The sequence below is a fragment of the Furipterus horrens genome, unplaced genomic scaffold (assembly GCF_987537825.1).
Source record: "Furipterus horrens unplaced genomic scaffold, mFurHor1.1.pri manual_scaffold_5, whole genome shotgun sequence".
NCBI classification, from domain to species: domain Eukaryota; kingdom Metazoa; phylum Chordata; class Mammalia; order Chiroptera; family Furipteridae; genus Furipterus; species Furipterus horrens.
The window spans coordinates 109,441,959-109,460,017 of record NW_028327175.1 but is presented as its reverse complement, the minus strand read 5'-3'; the positions used below and the strand labels follow the sequence as shown (position 1 = coordinate 109,460,017).

Below are 18,059 nucleotides of genomic sequence, written 5' to 3'. Positions count from 1 at the left end.
ATTCATATTATGTAGAACATTTAAATATTTATGTATTATATTTAAATTTTATTAAAAATCTGAAGCCATATGGCGTTGTCATCCTCACGTGGTACATATTTGTAGTCATGACCATTTATATCCTGAAGCCATTTATTCAACAATGAACAATGTAGTTTTTCTTCTAATTTTAAGTGACCTGGCTCAGTATTCTTATGTGTCAGCAATTTCAACCGGAGTACCTCTTGGCTTAAATCAGCCACATGCATCAGCACAGTCACCATCCAGAAACTCAGCCCACATGTTTTGGGAGCAACAGCATCACAGGGGAGAGGCCTTACCTTCACAGACCAGAAGTCAAAGGACAGGAGGAGAAGCACAGTAACAAAACAGCCCACAAAGCTTCTGCTGAACCAGTCACAGCACACGTAGGTGATGATGGCACTCACTCGGAAAAACAGATGGAAAAAGGTGGCCAAGGGGTGCCTAGGAAAGAACCCAGAAGGTCCCCTCACTCCAAGGGCCAAAAGGGCAGTCGCTGAGCTCACTACATGGTTTCTGACTTTCCATGTTCTCCCTAGTGCATTTCAAACCAAACTCAATCAGGCTGCAGCTCCACGGACAGACACAACTCCAAACGCGAAGGGCCACAACAGCTGCCATTATACTGGCTTGTTTTTTCTCCCTCTCAAAGAATCCTGTACTTTCCCCTAATTTGATTCCAAATATCACTTGCCCTCTTTGAAACTGGGTCACATTTGAAGTGAAATGTGACCGATCACTCACTGCCTTCCCACCTAGCAGTGATACTCACCAGTTCCCTAAAGGTAAAGTTTGGGTTATTACCCAGTAAGGGAGCATTGAGTCCACGTGTGGTCATGGGTGCTGTCTTGTGTCATCGGGGAATACATATTCCTGGATAGAGGGAAATGAGAATGATGTGCCAACGACCGGTCTAACTTGTAGTTGCTCATAATGAGTGGTACTTGAATGATAAAATTTAATCTAGGGGAAGGTGGTTTTTGTTCACTTGGCCTACAGGCACAAAAGAAGAGACAGAACCAAGGGGAATGTGCTCATCCTACATCACATGCTTTTAGAAATGAATCTGAAAGATGAGAGCTCCAAGGGCAGTCAATAACAAGGGACACTCATTTACCTGGAGCAGACAGAGAACAAGTGCCTGTAGGGGTCAGGCAGGTGACAGCTGCGGGTGACATGGCCAGGTAAAGACACTGATGGGTTTCTATTTCTTTTTTAAGAGTCCTCTTTTGATAGAGCACAAGTTAAAAAAAAAACAAAAAACACTCAACCAAGATCAAGAAAGCAACAGTGCAAGCCCAATGACGATGGCAATTAAAGTGCCACCCCATTGCTAAGGAGGGAGGCGAGGGAGGGGCAGGTGTCCCTCCAGGGCAGGTGACTCTGCTCTGCCAGCCTGCCCTACTCCTGCCAGATTCAATATTTCACAAGAAGCTAGAAATCCAGATGTGTGATGGCAAATAGAATTTTTAAATGATGGCTACTAATTATGTTAATAAAATAATGCAGGCTATGTATCATCCTGGCCCACGAGCTACCAGACTGCAACATCTGGGGTGATCAAAGAGGCAGCCAGCAGACCTGCATGGGGATGAGTCCGCTGGGTCTTCCCAAAAAGAAGTGTGCTCAGAAATAGCAGACTAGCAGCTCCTATAGAATTGAGTGGTTTCAAACTCCCAAGGGAATGTGAACTAAGATTCAGAAGCAAAATTTATAATGACTTCTGCATGTACTTCTCATGTTTCAAAGGACGGAGGGGGCCAGGGCCAAACACTAGCTGTGCACCAGAACACTTCTCAACTGTGCCTTTCAGACGCTGAGCTCTCCTGGCAGCCTGGGTGAAAAGCCAGCCTAGGAAGAGTAGCCAGCATTTAAATTTAGATACGGAGAGGCAAACAGACACAGGAACCTGTCAAGATGAGGAGACAGAGAAGTAGGGCCCCAAAGGGAGAACAGATCAAGGTTCCAGTGGGAGAACTAAGCAACAAGGAGATAGCCAACCTAACAGATGAAGAGTTCAAAACACTGGTAATAAAGATGCTCACAGGCTTGACAGATATGCTTAAGTACAGCAAACGCATAAGGGAAGAAGTGAAGGCTATGCTAAATGAAATAAAGGAAAATCCACACAAAACCAATGGCAAAGGAAAGAAAACCGGGGTTCAAATAAATGGTTTGGAACATAAGGAAGAAAACAACAGTCAACCAGTACAGAATGAGGAAACAAGAATTGAAAAAAAATAAGGAGAGGCTTAGGAACCTCTGGGACAACTTTAAACATGCCAACATCTGAACCATAGGGGTGCCAGAAGGAGAAGAGGAAGAGCAAGAAATTGAAAACTTATGTGAGAAAATAATGAAGGAAAACTCCCCAAATTTGGTGAAGGAAATACATGTATAAGTCCAGGAAGCACAGAGTCCCAAACACGCTAGACCCAAAAAGGACCACACCAAGACACACTATCATTAAAATGCCAAAGGTTAAAGATAAAGAGAATCTCAAAAGCAGCAAGAGAAAAGCAGAAAGTTACCTACAAAGGGGTGCCTATAAGACTATCAGCAGATTTCTCAAAAGAAACTTTGCAGGCAAGAAGGGACTGGCAAGAAGTATTCAAGATGATGAAAAGCAAGGACTTAAACAACCAAGGTTACTCTATCCAGCAAAGCTATCATTTAGAATGGAAGGGGAGATAAAGTGCTTCCCAGACAAGGTAAAGCTAAAGGAGTTCATCATCACCAAGCTATTATTATATGAAATGTCAAAGGAACTTACTTAAGAAAAAGAAGATCAAAATTATGAATATTAAAATGACAACAAACTCACAACTATCAATAACTGAATATAAAAAATAAAAACAAAATCCTACTCAGCAAACCAGAATAGGAACAGAATTATAGGTATGGGGATCATTTGGAGCGTATCAGCTGAGAGGGGGAGGGGGAAAAATGGGGATTTGGTGCAGGGATTAAGAAGCATAATCGGTTGGTACAAAATAGACAGGGGGATGTTAAGAATAATATAGGAAAGGGTGAAGCCAAAGAATTTATATGCACAATCAATGGTCATGAACTAAGGGGGTGGGATTGCTGGAGGGAAGGGGGTTACTGGGCAGAGGGGAGCCAAGGGGAAACAAATTGGGACAACTGTAGCAACATAATAAAATATACTTAAAAAAATTAGATATGATCACATAGAACTTCCAAATCTGGACTGTTCCAGGTGATGAGATTCTTGGGAATCTCTTATACCCTTTTTGTCTTAACTCTTATTGAGGATTTTCAATAAACCGTCTCAATGCAATTTTACCCCTTCACGCTGAAGATAAATGAGTCTTCTTGCCATAACTGAAAGTTCTTCGAAGGTAGAAACCATGTTTGAGATAATTTTATATCCCAACAGTGAGTGACATTTAAGATTCTAGGCAAATATTTGTTGTGTCAAAACTTGTGAACGGGTCTATTAAGAATCACTGGGACATCTGTCATCTTTGTGGAATAATACGGACTTAAAAGATGTATGAGAGACCCAAGTGTGCAGTGATCCAGGGTAAAACCTGGAAGTTGATGTGTTCAAATAAATCCCCTGCACACCAGTTTTTCTTCCTTCCTTTCTTTTTTTTTTTTTTTTGGCTGTGGTTTCCTGAAATAAAACACAGAAAAAATTTCAATTGTTGGAAAGTTCTGCTTCGTTGAGAGGTATTACTATTATTATTCAATCAAATTATTATTCAAACAAAGCCCAAAGCAAGTAGAAAATGATATCTGTTGCATTTTCAAATATTGCTTTAACCCTATTTTATGCAGGTTGCTGTTTGGGCAACCCTGCAAACCCTCATTCAGCCCCTCTCTGGAGTTTGCCCAGCCTTTGCCTCCAGCTAACACTAAGGTGGTCTCGGACCAGTTTTCTAGCTTTGAGAGCTCTGAACGCCATGGCTTAAGCCTGCCCACTCTTCCCTGCCATGGGGTCCTCCATCCTCCCAGCGTTCTCTCCTGCCACCTCCGCAGCTGCAGAGCAAACACAACACCGACTGCCACCTTCACCTCTCCATGCCACTGGCTTTCGGTTCCACCCTCCCAGGCACCCACCTGGTCGCCTCTTGAGAGGTGCCCAGCTGCCAGGGTTCCAGTCCTGGCTCCAAACTCTGAGGAGACCCATGGCCTTCCCTAAGCTACATAATAACCTCTCGACACTTCAGTCTCTGCTTCCCTACAGTGGGAACACCAACAGCAGCCACTGCCCAGGACACTAAAAAGATTAAGTAAAGCGGCACATGTGACATGCTTGACGCACAGACCGTGCTAACTGAGCGGCTGTTACCTCAGCCTTCAGAGTCACTCAAGACTGCTCTACCTCGAGGAGCCACACTGGAAAATTCCCTCTGACCACAACTTTCCCTCTCTCACTCCCCGGGGGCAGACTTTTCATCTCAGGGATCCCCCAGGACTCCAGGTTCCATATTCCCCCAGCCCCAATGCTTTCATTGAAAAACCTCCTTTGTTCCTCTGCTTTAACACGGACTCTTTTACACTGGGTAGCCAACCCCCCCCCCCCCACCTGGCCAGGCAGAAGCCTGTTATCTCAAGCAGAGGAGGTGGAAAGAATGACAGATGGCAAAAGGGGGTAATGGGACGACTTAATCAAAGTGTTAAGGTGGGAAGAGTCTCATGGGCTTTTGTTTAAGTTTAAATCCACTTTCACAGTTCTGGGTCCCAGGACATCTATCACACAGGGGAACAATTTTTAACATAATTCCTGTTGGGTTCGATTTTTCAGCTGTTTTAGACTGAAATAGGCATGGTGATTTCAAGACTGCAGTTAGTTTTCTTCTAACACGTAAAGTTTTTTCTCTACAGCTTATCTTAATACAACCACTCTAGGCTGGATCGAGCCTGGATCAAGGGAAACACTAGTGCTCTCCTATTGGCTGAGAGCAAACCTCCCTTGAGTGGGGAGGGGTGGGGGAACAACCTTGGAGACCAAGGACAGGTTCATACTTGTCTAGGCTATTCAGTTACACATGAGACAGTGTGATGAGAGATTGTGTGCTGTTCTATATAATGAATCATATTCCAAAGTGTAGTCCAAGTTCTTGTCTGTATACAAGGAGTTAGCAGAATTTATTTTTTATTTACATACGTACTTAACTTCTTTCCGTTCAGGTCATGTCTGCCTCTGCTGTTCCTCATCATAAGTGCCTAAACAAACCTGATTCATCTTTTTATATCTGTGGCAGTTTCACCATTCCCAGTCAAAAGACAAACATCAGCGCATTTGTCAGGCAAGCTGATTTTGCATATTTTAAAGTAAAACTTAGTGACCAAGATAAGTCTTGGGCCCCTCACAAGGTGTGCAGGCAGTGTATCAAGAGTTTACAGATGTGGACGAAGGGAACACGTGATAAATTGCCATTTGGTATACCTCTGGTTTGGCAAGAGCCCAGATATCATTCAGGTGACTGTTATTTTTGTATAGTGAAAACGTCAAGATATAACAAGAAAAATGAATGTAAAATAGAGTATCCTAGTCTACCATCAGCTATACGCCCAGTTCCTCATTCAGCTGAAATCCCAGTGCCAGTTTTCATTGAACTACCCTCTTTTGAAAAACAGAAGTATGGTGAAGAATTAAGTGACAGCAATGATGAAGATTTTGGAATTGAAGATGACTCAGTTCTTAAGGGATTTGATCAGCCTGAGTTGAATGATTTGGTATGAGATTTGGGACTATCTAAAAAGGCTTCAGAACTCCTAGCATCAAGACTGCATGAGAAAAACTTGCTTGAAAAAGGACCAAAGCTATCCTACTTTCAACCAAGAGAAATGCATTTCTGCAGTACTTTTGAAGTGATGGTGGCTTTGTGTATTGCCATAAGTAACATTCATGGTTTAATGGAGGAATTGGGAATTCCAATCCAAAATGCAACTGAATGGTGACTGTTCATCAATAGCTCAAAGCGGAGCTTGAAGTGTGTCCTCCTCCACAATGGCAATTTATTTGGTGCAGTCCCAATTGGCCATTCAGTTTGTATTCGTGAAGAATATGAAGACATAAAGAGAGTCATTGATCTGTTGCAATATCACAAACACAATTGGATCATCTGTGTTGACCTTAAAATGGTCTTCTTCCTTCTTGGTCAGCAATGCAGATACACCTAGTATCCCTGTTTTCTGTGTATGTGGGACAGCGCAGCTTATGAGAAGCATTGGGTGGAGTCGAACTGACCTCCAAGATCTGACCTCAAACCTGCTGATCCAAACATTCTACATGAGCCCCTTGTTGACAGAAAAAACATTATATTCCCACCTCTGCACATAAAACTGAGTCCCATGAAGCAATTTGTTAAAGCTTTGCCAACTGAAGCAGACTGTTTCAAGTATCTCATTTTGGCATTTCCTAGCCTGTCATTTGAAAAGATAAAATACCTTAATATGTTTGTTTGGTAGCAGAACTTTACTACTTGTACACAATTTGACTTACAGTAACAATATATAGCCTTTATAAGAATAAAATAACTCTAAAGAAACAGTATATTCATGTAATTTTTTTATTTTCTTTTGTATGTACATTTTGTATGATTTTTGGGACAAAGGGAGGGTATCCTGTACCTTCAAAAGTTGAGGTGATAGGGAAATGTGGGGTCATTTTTGGATTCAGATGCCAAAAGTTAGTCAAAAACAAGTGTCAGATCTAACTCAACAGAAATTGTGTTCCCCATTGTTATCTTCCTCCTTAGAAGGAAACGCAGAAGGTTTCCAACCTGGAATGTGCATGAAAGTCTCCTGAGGAGGCCTTAAAATGTTCACAGGCTCCTCCTGTCCCAAGACACATGGGTCCAGGTTTAGAGTGGGGCCTGGATATGAATTTTACAAAGGAAAAGCACTGCTCTATCCTGGATTCACAAACTCTGGCCCGAGGGCCATATCTGGCTCACTTCCTGTTTCTGTTAATAAAGTTTTATTGGAACGCAGCCATGCTCACTCACTCCCTGGCCTGCAAAGTCAAAAATATTCACCCAGAAAGTGTGCTAACCCCTGCTCCAGACGAGCAGGAACAATCTGATGATAAAATTAGGCTCCACTCAAAACAAACCAAAAATGAAAAAACTGCTACTAACAGCTCCTTTCCCCCTAAAAAAACCTGCTTTCAAAAGTGGCAGCATGGGAGCTGCCCGACTAGCAAAACCAACAGATTACACTAGATGTCAGAGTCATGTTACCTCAGGATGGTGAGGGGCAGTGATGGGGAAGATGTGCAAGGAACATCTGGGTGCTGGAGGTGTGGATCTCGTGTGCACACATGTATTCAAATTCATCAAACTGTATGCTTAAGATTAGTGTACTTGACTATATGTACATTACACCTCAATAAAAAAAATGTTTCTGATTGAATTCACTGACCAAAGAAAAATCTTTGCAAGTCACGGTAAAATTCTACACGTGATACAATCCAGCAATTGCACGCCTCAGTATTTCCCCAATTCGAAAGTTCATGGCTGCACACACATTTAGAGCACCTTTATTCATAATTGCCCCAAATAGGAAGCAGCTAAGATGTGGTACATCTACACAATGGAATATTATTCAGTGCTAAAAAGAAATGAGCTATCAAGATATCAGAAGACAGGGAGGAACCGTAAATGCACATGACGAAGTGAAAGAAGTCAATCTGAAAAGGCTACATACTGTATGATTTCAACTATATGACATTCTGCAAAAGGCAAAACTATGTAGACAGTAAAAAGGCCAGGGGTTGGCAGGAGGGAGGATGAATAGGTGGAACAGAGAGGATTTTCAGGGCATGCCAAAGCCTACAGAAGGTACAACACCAGGAGTGAACCCTGATGTAACTATGGACTTTAGTTAATAATAATAATATATTGGTTCATCAACTGTAACAAATTATGACACTAATGCTAGATGTGAATAATAAGGGGAAATTTGGGATGGGGAGGGGCTTATGGGAACTGTATTTTTGCTCATTTTTTCTATAAACCTAAAACCACTCTAAAAAATGAATACAGGCCAGGGCAGGGGTGCTCTGTCTAGACAGTACATAGAATAAAATAGGGAAGACAGCATCCCACAGGGACACATATCCCCTTTCCCACACACTTCTAAGGCAGGTTTGACTGGGGTGTGTGTGATTTAATCCTAAATGCAGCAGTGATCTAACAGTATTGTTAAATTTTGCCCTTTATTTAATTGTTGAACAGATGAGTAAACTGTACTCTGATGTTTAAGACGTTCCAGCTTGAATTCCTCACCAAACATCCTATTTTAAATTCTCCACCATCTTTCAGACACTCTGGAAAGCTCTCTGCTTTTCTCTGTGGCAAAATTATGAGGAAAGATAGTACCTTTCCTCCCAGGTTTACTCTGTCACCACAAAAAAAAAAAAAAAAAAAAAAAAAAAGCAACTGCGATGATGTCTAGAATCTGCCTCAAGATAATTCAGGGGTGCAGCATGGATGGGTGAAGAGGAAACAGGGTAGCCACATGCTGATCACCACTGAAGCTGGGCAACTGGAACACCATGTTCATTGTGCTCTGTACTTTTATGTAAATTTGAATTAAAAAGTAGAAAGATAAAGAAATCATCAGAGCCAGACTTAACTTTGCATGGAGACAAGGTGCCTTTCAGAATAAACCAAGCCCATGGGTGGATATTCTAGGGGCCATGCGGTGGGGAAAAAAAAATCGGACCTAAAATTCCCCAACAGTAATTGGTCATTACAGTTGGATGCATGAGGAAAACTCTAGAAAGCAGATCTTTTCTTCTGGGCTTACCAATCCCTCTGCAAAGAAAGAGCAACTACTACGTGGAGTACAAAGTACAAATGCCTGCTCGGCCCCCCCGTCCCAGGCCCACCGAGACAGTGAGTACAGTGAAAGCCAGAGAGCCTAGATCCACACCCGGCCCCACCCTTGCTGTGTCCCAGCCTGGTCAAGCTACCACACTGCTCGGAGCTTCAGTTTTACTCACCTGTAACACGGGAGAACGGTTACTTCAGACGTCTGAGGTTTCCAGGAGATAAAATACCTATGACGCCAGACCAGAGGGTGGTTGTGACTAATAGTAGTCTACCTGTTTGACTCCTTAATGGTCAAGATTTTTGAGAACAGGGAAAGTAAAAAAGGCCTTGACCAATAATGCTCTTTGTGGGTGTCCTCTGTCAGACATGTGTTTCCCCATTGTTAAAAATGATTAGGGTGCTACTATTTATGCTTCAGCCCTGACACCCACTTGGAGTCAGGTGTCTCTTCTGCTAACAGCAGTATGCTGCCCTGAAGGTGTGGGAGGAAGGGGACCTCTGGTGTGAGGAACGCAGCTAGCATGACGCCCGCTGTCTGCCCCAGTCAGCCACTTCTCCATTTATCAGCTCCCCACGTGCCCGAGCTTGTTAGGAATGCAGGACCTTCATTTTAAGAAGGCCCTAGGCGATTTGTATGCTCATTACATCATTACAATTGAGCCCTCCTCTGTTCCATTTTCAAGATAAACTCAGCTCCAGGAACAAAGCAGAAAAGGACTGAAGGAGCCCATGCCTAAAAAAAAGAAAAGAGAGACCCCTACAAGCCCTTCAGAAACCCCATGGGGAGGGGCTAACACAGAGGTTGAAGCATCTGGGTGGAATCTAACTTTTCTCCTCCAGAATGCTCCAGATGTAATGTTAGCACCATCATCCTTCAGACTCTGGCTTCTCACTTCAAACGACAGCACCTCCTCCCTCTTCCTCAACATCTGAGCCTGGGATCAGCAGGTTTTTGAACTGCTCGGATGTCCGGGTAGATGTTGATTGCTAAGTCCTCACAGCTTTGATTGCAAGGTCGGCACAACAGAGGTTTGCATGTGGGGTTGAATGGAAGAACAGACTTCCCTCTGGTCACAGCCGTTTTCCCTCTTGTTTCTGTTCTTTATTTCTTTTTAAAGAGACATCCCAACTTTAGAGGCTTGATATGCTCAGCTTGCAACATGGAAGTGAACCCCCAGTAACAAGTCAGTGGGGCCCCTGGACAGATAGCCCAGGCTGGGCCCTGTGTGGAAATCCTTACCTCTCTGCCTGGAGCACCCAGTGATGCCTGCCAAGCCCTTGCACTCCTGCTGCAGCTGGACCACATTCCTTAGCTAAAGACCCAGAGTTTCAAAAAAAGGGGGTAGCGCCAAATAGCTAAAAGTATAACTCAAACCAAAAACTTGTTTTTGAGTACGTGTTCAGAGTCAGACCATTCATCAAAAGGTAGAAACAGCCCAAATGTCTATCAACAGATGAGTGGATAAACAAAATGTAGCCTACCCATACAATGAAATATTATTCAGTCATTAGATGTGGATGAACCTTGAAAACATTACGGTAAGTAAAAGAAACCAGACCCAAAGCACAGGTATTGTATGACTCAAGTTAGGTATCTAGAACAGTCACATTTATAGAGACAGAATTAGAATAGAGGCTTCCAGGGGCTGGGGCAGTGGGGAGGAGGGAATGGAGAGTTATTACTTAAAGTAATACAAGCTTTCAGTTTGGGTTGAGCAAAAAAAAGTTCTGGCCCTGATTGGTGTGGCTCAGTGGGTTGGTCATTGTCCCACAAACTGAAAGGTTCCAGGTTCAATTCCCAGCCAGGGCACATGCCTGGGTTGTGGGCCAGGTCCCTGGTTGGGGTCGTGCAAGAGGCAACCAATGGATGTTTCTCTCACACATCAATGTTTCTCCCTCCCTTCCCCTTTCTCTAAAAATAAATAATTTTTTTAAAAAGTTCAGAGATGGATGATGATGGTGGTTACACAACAGTATAAATGTACTTAATGCCACTACCAGCACACTTGAAAATGGTTAAAATGAGAAATTTTATGTTATGCATATTTAATCACATTTTTAAAATGTGAAAAAATGGAATGAATGTATGCTATTGTACAACATGAAGGAAGCTTGAAAATGTCCTGCCAAGTGAGAGAAGCCAAACACAAAAGCCCACATCCTGTATGATTCCATTTGTATGAAGTGCCCAGAACAGGCAAACCCACTGAGACAGAAAGCAGGTCTGTGGTTGCCCGGCACTGGGGAGATGAGAGGAGGGAGTGCAGCAACTGGCTTAATGGCCACTGGATTTCCTTTAGGGATGATGAAAATGTTCTGGAACTGAAATGTGGTAATGGTTGCACAACATTGTGAATGTACTAAATGCCATTGAATTGTTCACTTTAACAAGGTTAAAATGGTCAGTTTCACATTATGTGTATTTCACCACATCTTCAAAGGGAGAGAAAAGAAATGGGACAACAAGGGATGCTGCCTTCACTGGCTCTCCTTGAGAGAGAAGAAAGCAGAGCGGGGTGAGGTGTGTGGAAGGGTATGTCACTGAGGACCTGTGTGACCGTGAGCAAGCGACTTAACCTCTGTGTGTGTCCCAGTTTCCTCATCTGTAAATGGGATGAGTCTGAGGTACTGCAGAGCACAACGCCAGGGGGTACCATTCAATCAGTCTCGTTCCCTGGAGCAGTGCCGTGCACGCCCGCGGGGCCATGCACGGCGGTGGCAGCACCGACTGCATGGGGTTGCTGGGAAGACTACATGAGAAAAACAGTGCATGTAAAGGGCTTAGGATACTGCCTGGTGGGCAGCAAATATTCAGTTAATGCCAGCTAATCAGTGGGGAGTGATCATGCCGCCACCCTCTTTTTGTATAAGGCAGTGCTTCACATAGGAATCACCTGGCTTCTTGTTAAAATGAAGCCTCTGGTTCAGGAGGTCTGGGCGGGTCTGAGAATCTGCATTTTAATGAGCACCCAGGAGATGCAAGTGCCGCTGGTCCAGCGACCATGGCAGGGAACAGAGGAAACATGCTGTGTGAGTTTCCCAGGGCAGCAGTAACAAAGCACCACACAACAGAAATTTCTCTCTCAGCCTGGGGGCTAGAAGTCCAAAATCACGTGTAAGTAGGGTTGGTTCCCTCTGAGAGCTTTGAGGGACAATCTATCCCAGGCCTCTCTCCTAGCGTCTGAGGACAGCTGGCACCCTGGGCACTCCATGGCTTGTAGCCACATCATTCCGATCTCTGCCTCCATTGTCAAACAGCCTCTCCACACGTCTGTCTTCACATGGCTATCTTTTTATAAGGCCACCAGTCATAATGATTAGGGGCCCACCCAACTCCAGTATGACCTCATCTTAACTAATTACATCTGCAAAGACCCTATTCCAAATAAGGTCACATTTCGAGTTACTGGGGGGTAGGACTTCAACATACCTTTTGGGGGGAGGATACAAGTTAACCCATAACACCTGCCTTGAGACAAAGGAACCCAAAGAAAATAAGTGAGGTAAGAAGGAGCCAGAGAGCCATTCTGCAGATGAGGACACGGATGCTGGAAGAGGTGAAGTGAACAGCCGCAGGGTTGGCACAAAGAAGCGATTGCACAGCTGATGCAATGCACCGCTGGAATCAGGCACGTGTGCTATTGGCCAGCTGCACATTCTGGGGGACACTAACTCCCTGAGGAAGGGTCATCTTTTCCAGTGCTCTGATGGCAGAATCAGCACCAGAACTGAAGCCTTCACTCAATTTCAGCCCAGAGTTTCCCTCAGATCAACTGAAAGGGACATGTGCTCGATGACAACAGTGACTCCCAAAAATACATCCACTAAGAGGTGATAATTAGCCCTGCTTGATGCACTTCCTAGCCCTGGAGCCTGAGAGCTGATGCAGGAGACGAACCCATGCTGCAGCTTCTAAACTCCATTCTCTGAAGGAGCCAGGACCCCTGGCAGAGAAGGCGGTTCCAGGGGCAGATGGATAAGTGCATACAAGGAAGCTGGGACCTCGACACACCCCAGGAAGCAAGGAAGCTGTCAAAAGCCCCAGAGTCAGGTCAGAAAGACTCAGAAGCTGACTGGAAGAGGCTCCCACTGGCCAAAGTTAAGACAATTCAAGGAGCAATAAGAACACAAGGTCTGTCCATGAAGTATCCACCCATGTACTATGAATAATAGAGACATTTATTAAAGAAGATATGAGACACAAGAAACACTGTACGTAGGACAATGATGCCTCAGTCCCCTTCAAAGTAGGCACCTTGGGACCTCACACAGTTCTCCCAATTGATACCAGCTGCCCCATTGTATTTCCCTGCTCACTGACAGTCTGAAATCTCTTCCCTTTCAAAGGTGATTTTAGTTTTGGGAAAAGCAAGAAGTCACAGGGTGCCAAATCTGGGCTGTAGGGGGGCTAAGTCACCTGGGTGATTTGATGTTTCACCAAAAAGCTGTGCATGAGATGTGATGCGTGAGCAGGCGCATTGTCCTAATGAAGCTGCCCATCACCAGTTGTCCATAGCTGCAGCCTTCTGAGTCATGTATATAGTTTCTGTGGAGGAATGTTCAAGCTTAACACAATATTTGATGCAGATTCATTGCTCTATTTGCTCAGTGATTTTGAATGTGATGGCCACACAGTACATGTGCCCACTCAACGGCATCTACCACCCCCACTGACTAGTACTGTGAAGTGGTCATTGTTCACACATGGGCATTCCAGTCCACCTCCTTGGCTGCCAGGTTACATCGATGTCATGCAAACTGTTCTCATTATAGTAACAATGGCTGGACTTTTTCCAGACAGACTTGGTATGTCTTAATCTATGAGTCATGTGATACTTAAACTAAACCCTCAGTGGTCACCTGTGGGGATGCTGGGGAATGATTTCATTACTTTCTCATCAAAAAAAAGAAAAAAAAAAGGGCAAAAATCAAGACTCTATTATACCTCTTCTCTATAAAGTATATCTTGCAATGACTATATATTTGAAGAGGAAGGGTTTCTCTTTCTAGATTTCTTCGGCTCACAAATGAAGACAGAATGGTAGGATTAGAACACCACTGTGATGCAGCCCTAATGTTACAGTGCAGCAGCTCAGGACAAACAGGCAGTAGGAGCTCCAGCTGGAAGAACATACTAGAACAACCCAGTGCAGTTGCTCCCAGATTCTGACCTTTAAGCATAGTGTGAGATAAGTATTTTTTGTCTGAAGCTGCTAAGAAAATAACTATTTTTTTGTCTGAAGCTGCTAAGTTTGGGGGTAATTTGTTATGCAGCAGTAGCTAACTAATAATACAGGCTCTAATGTTGCAGAGTCTTAATTCTGTAGAACCCATGTTATATTTTGTCAGGTGGTTCTCAAAGGCAGGAGGGACAAGGAGACCAGGTTCCTCTAAGAATCAGGGCAGTAAGTGAAGCGTCCCAGGCTTACCTAGAGACAGCTGGAGGTGCAGGGAGAGCACTCACCTCTTTTAAACAGGAGACTATGAGTTATTAATTGAGGGGGAAGAAAAAAGCAAAGAGGCCAAGGACTGACTTTCCAGAGGCTGGAGTGGAAGTCAGCCAGCAGGAAGGTGCTTAGAGCAGGTGGCAGCTTGGAGAGGCTGAAGAAAGTAAGGAACCTGGGTTCTTGTTTGTTCTCACCCCTGCTCTAAGCAGGGTGTTTTCCCCTCGCTGGAAGTAGAAAGTACAATTCACCCATTTATGTGCTTTTGTTTCTGAAGAGCTACTGGATTCTTCTAGAAAGTGAGCAGGATTTGAAGGCACCAAATATTAGCTCTTGTGCAAGTTGGGTCTGTTACTTGGCTCTTGGGAGCTTCAGTTTCCTCATCTGAAAAATAAAGAGAATCCTATCTAAACTTGCATTTTTTAAAAATCCTCACCCGAGGACATTTTTTTCATTGCTTTTAGAGAGAGAGGGAGGGAGAGAGAAAAACATCGCTGTGAGAGAGAAGCATCGATTGGCTGCCTCCTGTGCACACCTAGACCAGGGATTGTACACACTGGACCAGGGATCAAAGCCGCAACCTAGGTATTTGCCCTGATTGGGAATCAAACCTGCAACATTTTGGTGCATGGGACGATGCTCCAACCAACTGAGCCACATTGGCCAGGGCTTTACTTTATTTTTTTTTCTTTTAACATTTTGATGTTTTTGGATCAGGATACATCGACTAATGATTGAAAATATTAGTATGGTGTTTATTTTCTACCCCCAAAAGCTATAACTAAACTAGTGCACTTTAAAATGATAGCATGTTAGAAACAAAAAGCCCAATTTACATGTTATTTAATGGGAGAACTGAATGAAATCATATTCATTCATTTAGCAAATACTGATCACTACCACAGCCTGACCTGTGGGGGACCCATCAAACTTGTGTATTCATTCTTTATAACGGTCTGTGATGTTTTAAAAAAAATTGTTCTTTCTGGTAACAAAAGGATGTTCCAAATCCAGCTAGACTGGTTTCTGTCTCAAAACTTGGAACTGGCCCCTCTCTAAGGAGCCTTGGATTTTGGGGGAGGTAAAGAGAATCAAAGACCAAAATCTGGGGTCTCAGATGCAGAAGGTAGAGGGCAAAAAAGTGCCAGTTCTGGGCTACCTTTAGTAGTGACAGAGCTTGAAAACAAATATTTTTTTAAAACAGAACACCATTTCTGTAATGTTTCGGCCCAAAATCATAACCTGGACCTAATCATGAGAAACATCAGACAGACCCAAGTTCAGGTACATGGCTCCAAACAGGTAGCCTTTACTCTCCAGAACTGTTCATGTCGTGAAAGATAAAGAAAGACTGGAAACTTTTCCAGAATGACTAAATGCAATAGGGGAGCCTGGATTACATCTTGACCTGGGGTAAAAAGGACACTGGAATATGAATTATAGATAAGTTTCTTGGTTTTGATCGTGGTACTCTGCTTATATGAGAAAATGTCCTATGCTTACAACACACGCTGAAGTGTTTAGGGGTAAGGGAGCATGGTACGTGCAACTTGCTCTCAAACACTTCAGAAAACAAATACACACACACACGACAAATTGATAACAATTGGTGTGTCTGTTCTTTGTACTCTTCTGGCTATTTTCTGGTAAGTCTAAAATTATTTCAAAGTAAAAAGGCTTTTTATAAGTCCTTACAAGGACATTGATTCAAAATATTATTTTCCAAGTTAACAAATTTTGATGCTATATTTTATAATTCTTTCATCTGAGGTTTCATTAGCCACTAAAACTTCCATCACACTGAAAGCAGAAAGTTTTGTAACTGTCATACATGTGTATTTATTGTTTGCAAATGAATCTGGTACTCAAAATAACTAATACTGAAATTGAAACTGTAGTTTAAATTGTTTAAAGACAGAATTAAATTTGTAACCAACACATAAATGTCTTAACTTGATTTTCAAAATTATTTAAGAAATATGTGATTTTAATAAATTGAGCTGAAAGCAGCAACAGCACATTTACTAAGCACCTATACTACTGTATTTACCAGGCACTGTGCTAGATCTGGGCCAAGCGCAGTGAACAAAATGGACCAAGTCCTGCCCTCACGGACATCACTGGTCTCCAGGGACAGTGGGGAGGCAGAGAAGCAAATGGGAGATTTCAGTTTAGTGCAAAGAGTGTCATGAATGGGGTAAGAAGAATCATGATCAGAATTTTCAACAACTGACATGGCGTGGCCACTGTCTAATCAGAACAAACAGCGGTGCAGGGTCCCCCCAGCCGTCCATGCAGCCAGCTGCCATCCCTTTAGAATGGGAGCTAGGCGGGGCCTCTACAAGGTTCTCAGCTGTTCACTGACGTTTTAAGAAATCCAAGATGAGGACACAAGTGTTCCTCAGGCATGGGGTAGACACAGGGCTGTGGGCGCTGAGAGAAGGCGCACCTGGCTCCGAGGAGGGGCTGCTTCTTCGCAGGGGTAAGGACTCAGATCTAAAGGACATGAGGTTTCTTTGGCGGAGGTGGTAAAAATGTTCTGGAATCAGGGAGTGATGATGGTTGCATAACCTTCTGAATATACTAAATAAAAATTGCTGAGTTGTACACTTCAAAGGGGTGAATTTTATGGTGTGTAAATTATATCTCAATTAAAACAAATGAATTTTTAAAAACATTTTAATATCCAAAGGACAGATTCAGGCAGCAGAGAGCAAAGTGTATACAAGGCTGGGGGAATGAGCAGGAACCCGAGAGCTCAGGGCAAACAGACTTGGCTGCCACACACAGCCAGGCACCAGAAGCCGGTGGCAGCTTCAAGGGGTCTGGGGAGAAAACCGCAGCATTAGAGAGGAATTCCCACTCAAAGCCTCTCACACCCCTTGAAGGTGTAGAAATGCTTGATGGGGTGATACTTCCTCCTCACTGTCCTAAAGAGGTGGGGGTTGGGGGGCTGCAAACTCAGGTGCTTAAGGGGGCCAAGCTGGGCTGGTAAATAAGTTAACTGGGTGGGCGAGAGCTGGGGCTCACCCAGAAGGGGCAGGTCCCACAGTTCAACTCAGCCCACCCTTCCAACTCCAACGGCTTCTCAAAAAAGTCTGCAACCCAGGTTTTATTTTTTAATGATTTAATTGCATACCAGTAAGTGAAAGAAGCCAATCCGAAAAGGCCATACACTAAAAGGCAAAACTACGGAGACAGTGGATCATTGGCTGCCAGGGAGCAGGGAGCAGGGAGAGGGCGAGTAGGTGGAGCACAGAGGATGGGGGCGGTGTACAGTGGAAACAGTCTACATGATGCTGTAATGGTGGATGCACATCATTGTATTTGTCCAAACTCATCGAACATTCAACACCAAGAGTGAACCCTCATGTGAACTGTGGACTTTGGGTGATTACAATGTGTCAGTGTGGGGTCATCAAACGTAGCAAAGGTTTCATCTGGTGGGGATGTTGATAACGGGGGGCAGGGCCGTATACAGGAAATCTCCGTACCTTCCCCTTAATTTTGCTGCAAAGCCAAAACTACTTAACAAAGAAAGTTTAAAAAAATAAAAATAAAACAAGACAAATGTATTGAGGTGAAATTCACACCACATAAAATGAACCGTTTTAAAGGGAACAATTTAATGGCGTTTAGTACTTCACAGTGCTGTTACAAAACATTTCTTTCAGTACAAAGTAAAACCCCACACCCATCTGGCAGTGTCTCCCCATGTTTCCCTCCCCACAGCTCCTGGCAACCACCAATCTGCCTTCTGTCTCCGTGGTGAATCACATTT

At 43.6% G+C, this 18,059-nt stretch overlaps 1 protein-coding gene across 5 annotated transcripts in view; it reads right to left on the bottom strand.

The window, feature by feature from the left end:
* TVP23A (trans-golgi network vesicle protein 23 homolog A) overlaps nucleotides 1-18,059 on the bottom strand; it is a 28,565-nt gene that overhangs the window by 3,444 nt on the left and 7,062 nt on the right. For 2 of the 5 annotated variants that reach the window (XM_090277020.1, XM_090277015.1), the window contains 2 exons: nucleotides 9,005-9,061; nucleotides 321-465 (listed from right to left, as the gene is read on the bottom strand). In XM_090277020.1, coding sequence (XP_090133146.1) covers nucleotides 321-465; nucleotides 9,005-9,061 — 202 coding nt within the window. Of the gene's footprint in view, nucleotides 1-320; nucleotides 466-825; nucleotides 1,025-9,004; nucleotides 9,062-18,059 lie in introns of those variants that run through there. The other 3 variants (XM_090277017.1, XM_090277019.1, XM_090277018.1) reach the window with 2 other exon arrangements.